The following is a 9,034-nucleotide window of genomic DNA, read 5'->3' on the forward strand; positions in this document are numbered from 1 at the left end:
ACTGTATGGTTGTTTAGAAAGACCAACACTGTAAATATTAATTCTGATTCGAATGTTTGGTATTTGACTGCAGTGAGACAGAAAGACTAAACATGTACTGCTTACTGTTTGTCCTGGACGAGTCAATTCAACAGAGACTTCACAGTTTTAGGTGCTGTATAAATTGCACCTGTTGAATTTCCATGTGTTTTACAAATTCTCATGTAACACAGTCTTATTTTGGTGGAGGAAGAGCCAAAACAGGTGTAGATAAACATATGGCATACTGTAAATTAAACAAAGAAATGGCTGTTTAGATGCAGGATATTGGCACATATGCTTTTTGCTTGGGTGCTGTATGACTTCCATGTGGGTGAGAAATATGTACATACCATAAAAACAAAGTATAGCAAAAAAGATGGTGGATAAATCAGGGCATCAGATTTACTATTAATAGATTATAAAGAAAAGAATAGAGGAGGAGGCAGTGGATGATAAATAACATTATTCAAAACCCAGAAGTTAATTAATAAATACACACAATAAATGTGAGAGATACGAGCACTAAAACAAAGCTCAAGGAAATTATGATGCTGCTATTGTCACTAACAATCATAAAAATACACAGATATAACTACATGATGTCCAGGGTGTCTAACACACCCACAGTTCAGACGTCTGGTTTAGCTGCAGTTTCGCTGTGGTTCAGCTGAAGCTGTGCTTGGTTTGATAATGCAATCTGACCCAGTTTAAGATTCAGTTGCGGTTTAAAAGCGTGCAAGTTCTAGATTAGCTGAGCCCATTCTAAACCACAGCTAGGTTAGTCAGACGCTCAGTGCCAGAACAACCGCCCCACCAGGGTTGTCTGCAGCTTGGCACAGGAAATTCGTGGTTTGTTTCTGTTTTCTGCTGTTTTCAATCTTTTGTTTCCTGTTGCCGGTTCTACATGCATTACAAGAAAGTGAATTTTATGGTGGTGTTTGTTTATCTTATTCTTACTGAATAATGTAAACTGTAGGATGACAACACACACTGTAGATCTTGGATACTCCTGCTTATTTGGAAATACTAATGTTTAGGTGTGATGGATAAAGGCACTGAGAGGTGCCATTGTAGAAATAACTACAAGGAAAATATAATGTGTCATGGGTCTACACCAAATGAGCCATTAGTGCATGTTCACAGTTGAATTATGTCTTTTCATTGTTTGTTTGTGTATTTTTGCCATTATGTTTTGTCTCTGGTGTTGTGTGTATATTATGTCTATGCAAACATGGCTCTGATTCCTTTGAGGACAAAATGCAAAGTGCCATTTGTGCTGTGAGTTACTGACAGTTTTTGATGTATCATGAAAAACACTGAATATATCTGAAGCTTGCTATTCAAATAAACACACCACTTTCTACACAGGATGGGCTGAGCATGTGTTACTGACCACTGACAGTCAAATGATCCCAGAAAATGATTCTGACATGCCAATAAATGATGGATGAAGCCATTACAACTTAAAAAATGAATGGAAAAACGGTGTATGAGCCAATTCCAGTGTGTCCTTTTAATCTACAAGGCATCACAGACCTGCTGTGCAGTTGGACTCACATGTGGGGACCCTGAACAGCCCAGTAGTGGGATCTTGCATAATTACGCACACACTAATTATCAGTTCTGCCGTGGATGCGAGATGATTTTAAAGAGCCTCCTGCACCTACACGGTGTGGGCAGCCCACGTAACAGAGCTACGTAATCCGTTGTGTGTGTGTGTGTGTGTGTGTTGCAGACAGACAGACAGACAGCGGAGCATCTTTTCTCTCGCATCAGCATCACGCGGTTTAATCGCTCTTTCTCCATCGTCGGGGCTGCAGGAGGCGTCTGTCAAACCTGTGGCGCGTCTGTCTGTCTGTCTGTCCGTCTGTGTCCGTCTGTGTGTGTGTTTCAAAGACACTACACACGGCGCCTGTAGTCCAGTTGTAGTTTGGAGACAATAAACCAGTGTTGCTGCTCTCAGGGGGAATCTCCGCTCTCATCCCGGAACACTCACCACAATCTCTCCTCAAAGGAAGTGGGAGCGAACAGGTGCGTGGAACTCTTTCATTTACAATTATGTATATTTTTAAAGTCCCTATTTCAGATCATTAGCTGCTGCATTATTTTTATTTGCCATATCGCGCTGCACTTCAACAGGTCCATCCCCTGGGTTTTTTAAATTTAATTTAACAGTAAATCCATTCATGGTTTCTCAGCTGGGGCGCAACCAATTCCTACAGGTGGGATTTTCAGCAGCCTGAGCGCAGGAGCGCTGGTATCATCAGCACACATATTTCAGACGGCGATACACACTCGACAAACCTTGTTCAGAAAGCAAAGTAGGGCGGTGGCATCGTTTTTGTGCCTGGTCACACATTTCAATAGCGAGCGCTTCAATTCAGGAGGGACTTCTCATTGCGCCTGTTTTGACATCCCCACAGCTGTGAGTGCGTGGAATCTGGGCGCCAGTCAAGCAGCCATGGACGCGTTAATGAAGGGTTTCTCTAAAGCCAAGGATGGGGTCGTGGCAGCGGCAGAGAAAACCAAGCAGGGAGTGTCTGGAGCAGCTGAGATGACGAAAGATGGGGTTATGTACGTCGGTGGGTGCTCATTATTATTATTTATTATTATTATTATTATTATTGCCATTTTTAGGCTGTTGTACATTTTAAACTTATTGAGCTTCACCTGCTTTTCCTTTCAGGTACCAGAACAAAGGATGGAGTCACAACAGGTAACCTCATGTAAACTAATCCAGTGTTGTGTGAACTTACTCGTTTTGTAAAGTCAGTCTGTCCTGTGAGTAAAATACAAGGATGTCTGACATAAAACAAGGATGTTTGACATAAAAACATAAACAGTCAGAAGTCACAGGATGCTCAGGTGGTGTAGGAGAAGATGTACTGTAATTCTGCAGGTGAGTAAATGTATCTTGCTGCCGAACTCAACACAACCTGCCTACCTCCCCATGGGTGGTGCAGGCTTTGCCAATTTCTCATACAAGTGTGGAAGCTCAGGGAGACGGCATTCTGTAGACACGACAGCAGAATGTCTGATGATGATGATGCCCTATGGCAAAAAGCAGCTAAGTCAAATTCATTACTATGTGTAACACCGTTGGACTCCATCACTGAGCAGTGCAGAGTATTGCTTCCCAACATTTTAGCCAACTATACACTGTATGTCCACTAAATGAAAACTATTTTGCATCTGTTTCATTTGAATAAGTTTTACAATCTCTAAAATGCCTAAAGTTATCCAGTCATTCACCAAAGTTAGAGGCATTTCAGAAAATGAAGACAATTATTAAGGGTCCTGGTCCACATCAAGACATGAAAACACATTTAAGAGTGATGCAGTAACAGGAACAAGCAGAGATAAATGTACTTATCTGTTGACATGTGATGATTACTACATATGCTGGAACCTAATTGTCATTTGGTGAGAATTTTCCTGTGCATTCATGTAAGAAACCTTTTGGTTTTGGTGATACCATGACACTTCCTTGTGCACCTCCATCAGGTCACACTAAGCTCAGTGAAAACTCAAATTCATTTGAGCATCTAACTGCACAGATTTATCTTTATACTGATATCCATCTCCCTCCTATATCACTGGAACTCGTTAAAGGGCAGTGCCACTCAAATCACACTTCTTTCCTATCACTGTGGTGGCTTTGAAATCCACTATTGAAAGATCTGTCACATTTATGTCTTTTTCAACGAGCTAATCCTCACAGGTACTCAGGCTCTGTAGAGGTACATCTCCTCAAATACCCTCCCTCTCTGTTTCTGTCATCACCACAGTTGCAGGTAAAACCGTGTCTGGAGTATCTCAGGTGAGTGAAGCGGTGGTTACCGGGGTTACTGCTGTGGCCCACAAAACTGTGGAGGGTGCAGGCAACATTGCTGCCGCCACTGGATTGGTCAAGAAGGATCCAGCCAAACAAGTAAGAAAGATGTTTGCATCTAAAGTCGAACTGATGTGTATAGATTATTGATATATACATAGCACAGAGCACAGTGTATTTGTGGGCAGGTGGTAAAAATACTTCAATTGCAACAGCCATGCTGGCAGTTGACCAGTTGGCAGTGTGAGGTTGGTAGCCATACATTACTTCATGGCTCCAGCCATTCACTCAAAGTCCTGATTCAAATATTGATGCAATGCAGATAGAATGAGAAGATCAAGAAGTTTTCAATTATAAAATCAAAATGTTTTTGACTTTTCAGTGCAACTTTAGTGTCTAATGACCACACATGCAGAATGCTAACACTTCTCTAGACATGGTAATATATCACCCATACACATGCTTAAACACATCTCTAGAAATTGCAGTTTGCAGGACAGCCATTTCCCTCCATTTCGTGACTGTAGCTGCCGGCTCTAACTCTTCACTGTGTCAAAATGGCCTCCTGACCTTGAGTCATTTGTCATCACTTCTCACATCTGCTGTGTGTCATTCTTCTCTGAAATGAAAGCCGTTCCATATTGTTAGCTTTCCCTGCTCTGTTCATCAGTCAGTCTGGCCTTCGTTTGTTCAGAGGACGAGTAGGAGGAGGTAAAGGCAGTTTAGTGTAGCAAACAATTTACTACTGCAACACAAGTCAAATATGAAAAATGACATTTCCCTTCTGCAGTGGATTCTTTTACTCTATAGTTTGCTGTCTGTATTTTTGTATTTCACCCTCTCTTCGTCCTTATCAAATATTAATAACTGATCATGTAGATTTTTCTAGATCATAGCTCCCACTGAGGACAGCGAGGTCATGTCCTCTGTATTTTCTCTGAAATGTAGAGTTTAGGGATTAGGATGATTAGACTTATTATTTTATATTTAGCATTGCAGTAATGTACAGAAAAGTGCAGCAATGAGCCTTAAAGAATACAGGTAGCAAATAAACATGTCTGCAAACAATCCATGCTGTTGAAGATTAAAAAAACTGGATTTACAGATGTTTTGTGAGGAAGTAGATAGATCCAGCATGTTTGTTGGATTTTATGGATCCTCTACACTGTTTGTTTGTTTTCAGGACAACCTTCTAGATAACATTTAATTATCACATGCATACGATTCTCAACTTAAATTGCTGCATTTTCACTTGTACTTCTCATCAGGTCCTATTAGTGCAGAAACCAATTAGCATTCAAACAAGACAACCTTACAAGATGAGCAGATGGCCCTCAAGTGCTTCATCCTCTGCTTTTTTTACACTGAAAAATACTGTTATCACTGCTCTTGTGTAGTCAAATCAAAACAGTTAGACTTCCCCACAATTCCACTGTTATATATCAGGATTAATAAGGTGTTAAAATTGGATGTAATTTTGAAGGGAAGACTAAATTTGCCTGTAATTACCCTCCTCTCTCGTAACATCGCTGTGAGTAGCAGGAAATGATAAGCCAATCAAATATTTCCCTGGGCAATGCAAACATGTTGTTGAGTGTTTGTTGTTATGCTCAATATCCCATCCCCTAATTAGCGATGACACACAGGGGAATCCATAACAACAATTTAGACAGCAAGTGATAACACACACACATACACACACAGATACAGCACTTTTTTAGCTCTGCCTTAATTGGCTGTGATAGGTGAAAGGTACACCTACAAAAAGATACCAAAGAGCTGTCAAGGCAGGTACTGACATCCTAAAAAAAAAAGTTTAATAAATCTTTCCCCCTACTGTTTTAGTCTTTTGTTGCTGGGAAAAGCCTCCCTGTGTTTGGTTGGTTTTATTAAAATTTCACGGAAACATCAAACCAAATCTATTCATCCTTCACAGCAGTTGGGTTATTAAGGTACCTAATCGTAGTATTCACCCGGAGGCAGAAAACTCAGACAGAGCTCCACCTGGAATGTGATCAGCCTCATTATGAGGAACCCTGATAAGCCAAACTGGCTGGCACAACAGACAAACAGATGGAAAAACAGACTGAAAATGGATTGACTGATGGAGCCATGGTTGGCTGGTGGACTGAATGACAGAAGCATAAACACACAAATTTTTAAAAAAGCAAAAATCCTGGTATTCCCAGTGAGAGACTGACATGCAGACAGCTGTAGATTGTCCCCATTTAACCATTTTCCCCAGGTGGCTCTGTCATTAAACATTATTAATATTGATTTTGTTTAAAAATTAATGCCAGGTCGAGAGAGCCCATCAGAGATCGTCCCCTGTGTCTGACACACATATACGCAGGCACACAGCAGCATGGAGAGATGCTGAGTCTTGATTAATCTCATCTATTTGCTTCACAATTCATCCGCTGTTGGTGACTCATATCAGGAGACACAAAAGCCAGAAAGGTAGAAGGAGCGGAAAATGACAGTGAGATTGAGCACCAGACGGAGAGGTGGAGAGCAGAGGAGGATACATGACAGAAAATAGAAAATGGTCTCAACAAGCACATCTTATTGCTCAGATCATTTCTGTCTCAAATAATAAAAGAGGCTGCTGTGTTTCACATCCCCAGGAAGCAACATCTGCTTGAAAATTGCTCTGAAACAATGCAGTTATTGTAGCTGAGGTATTACTTTGATGTTTGCTGTGGAAAATGATGGTTTACAGATATTTTAGATTTGGTTTGCCAGAGAAAGTGAATGTACAAATCTTGAACTTTTTGACCACTGTTTGGCAACAGGCACTAGACCAGTCACTGTTTGTTAGCAGACTGTAGTCTGAATACATAACGGTGTGTGTTTTTCCATGAGCACACATATCTTTGGCTCTGCTGGGTGAACAGCTGGAGGCTTGATGGGTGGTGTTAAATGCAACAGCAGGAGGAGAAAGTCCAATAACAGGTTTAAGGTTATGTCAGTTGCCGGTAAGCACTTCACAAACACACATGCATGCACACATCAGTGCACTGCGCCCACTCCCCATTAAGGAAGGTCATTTCAGTGGCATCGTGTAATCACAGCATTCTTTCAGCTATGGAAAGACATCACCAACCCCCACACTCCTCATTCTTTAGCACTTCATGCTTTGTCTGTTTCGCAGCAGCCCACTCACTTCAAATGACCACCGAACACTACAACCAATGAAATGAGAGGAGGTGCCTTGTAACGTAACCAGACATGAGGCAAAAGTGGGGCTAAGTCTGTGTGCTGTTTGCTTCATCCAAACATTTCCTCTTTGAGTTCATCAAAACTTTTCCTTCTGCAAACTTTTTTGTAAAGGTCATGACTGAACCAGCAAGTCCCAAAATGGTTGGTCTGTAACTGCCTTTCTGGACAACACAGAAGTGTTTTCTAAACTGTTGGTACAATAAATGGCTACAAATCACAGCTGCTTCAAAAAGAAAACCAATTTCTGATCTTGTTTTCTATCCAACATCAAAACTCCAAGATATTTAATGACAAAGGAATGCCGAAGAAAAGTATTAAAACTTCACATCTATTTGGCAATCCTCCTTTAAAAAAAAAAAAAATCACTGAAATGATTATTAACATGCACAGGATTATACTGAATCACAGCCAGTGTTACTAAAAGGGTTTACCTTTATTTTGTTTCCAGAATAATGATGCCTCAGCAGCACAGAACGTGGCAGAGTCACCAGACGATACTGATCCTGCTGATGCTACAGAGGTAAGGCCTGGTACACACCACTTATAAACAAAGATTTATAGAATAACTGTAATTCTTGCATGGCTAGTATATAACATTATGTAAATGAGCAATGGACACAGGATATTCCATTGTCTTTAACCCTCAGTGAGAGTGAACAGCTCAAACCTTGTTATATTTAGGTCATTTGACATACAGAATCTGTGCATGAGCCTTTAGATGTGAAAGACATATGAACCCTCTACTCTCAACTGTATATCTTGGTTAGTAACTCATATCCCATTAGCCCAGAACAATTTCAATACCAATTTAAAGATTTGCATATTGTATGGCATTCATTCGAGGGTTTCATCCTTTAAAGGTGCAACGTGTAAAATGTGAAATATTTAGCAGCATCTAGTGGTGAGATTGCAGAATGCAGCCATCTGAGCACCTTCCAGACATGAGGGTGCCTGTCACAAATGAAATATGATTTCCAAACTAGCACCAGTCTTTAGTTTATCTGGGCTACTGTAGAAACGTGATGGTGCAACATGGCTATCTCTGTAAAAGGACACCATAGTACTAAACTAATTGTCTCTGATGTTGCAACAATACCTCAACTACTGATGTAATATCATTATGCTGAATGGTGGTATTGCATTCAAGAAGTAATTTGGATACAGGACAGTAAAATCACAGCCCATATTCTGTGACTCTTCTCCCTCAGGAGGACACTGATGACTAAACTGATCAGGAGCTTCAGAATCAAAGATCAATGACTGAAACATTCCATGTTGCTCTGCCAAGTTCCGTCGTGCCTCGTTTTCGTCCCTCTATGGAGTCAGTGCCCAGCGTCTGTGTGCGTGTGTTCCTGTTTGTGATGTTAAGTATGTCTGTACAGCAGTATATGTGTGTGCCTTTTGAAGATGTGTGACTGTGTGTGTGTGTGTGTGTCTGAAAGGGACCTCAGGTGTGTGTCTTCTATGACCAGCTGTCATTTACAGTGTCTCCCTCCCACTGAGAAGGCCATCTGGTCACTGTGTGCGTCTGTGTCATCATGTACGTTTTCTGTCAAATGCGTGGCTATGTCAACAATTCAAATACGGAAATATACCACAATTTATCACTTCAAACACCTAAGTGTCTCTATATAAAGGAACAATTTACAGTGATCTGGATAAAAGGAAACATAATATTCTCTATTTTTGTCTGTATACTGTCACTGTTTTTGCGGTGGACTATAAAGTGCTGAGCTATTTGTGCATTCATATTGTATTTTTTAAGTTGTCACTGCTATAACAAATATATTGAATGGACTATTGAAAACCAAGAGCATGTAAACTACTATTCAGATTCATTGCTGTGATCTGAATATATTTGATTTTAAGTGTTGAATAAAATACGTGGGGTCAAAAAACAAGACTACTGAAATGTGATTTTTTTTTGTCCATATTATATCAATGAGATTCAAATATCTA

At 40.4% G+C, this 9,034-nt stretch overlaps 1 protein-coding gene across 1 annotated transcript; it reads left to right on the forward strand.

Annotated features, from left to right (window-relative positions):
• Positions 1–1,736: 1,736 nt before the first annotated feature.
• On the forward strand, positions 1,737–8,976 carry LOC113124561 (alpha-synuclein-like). Its single transcript, XM_026297535.2, has 6 exons — positions 1,737–2,052; positions 2,445–2,603; positions 2,708–2,737; positions 3,810–3,952; positions 7,524–7,595; positions 8,284–8,976. The coding sequence occupies exons 2-6, from the start codon at positions 2,483–2,485 to the stop codon at positions 8,299–8,301; spliced, it is 384 nt and encodes a 127-aa protein (XP_026153320.1). The 5' UTR covers positions 1,737–2,052; positions 2,445–2,482; the 3' UTR covers positions 8,302–8,976.
• The last annotated feature ends 58 nt before the right edge of the window (positions 8,977–9,034 follow it).

This window comes from Mastacembelus armatus, chromosome 12 (genome assembly GCF_900324485.2).
Source record: "Mastacembelus armatus chromosome 12, fMasArm1.2, whole genome shotgun sequence".
Taxonomy (NCBI): Eukaryota; Metazoa; Chordata; class Actinopteri; order Synbranchiformes; family Mastacembelidae; genus Mastacembelus; species Mastacembelus armatus.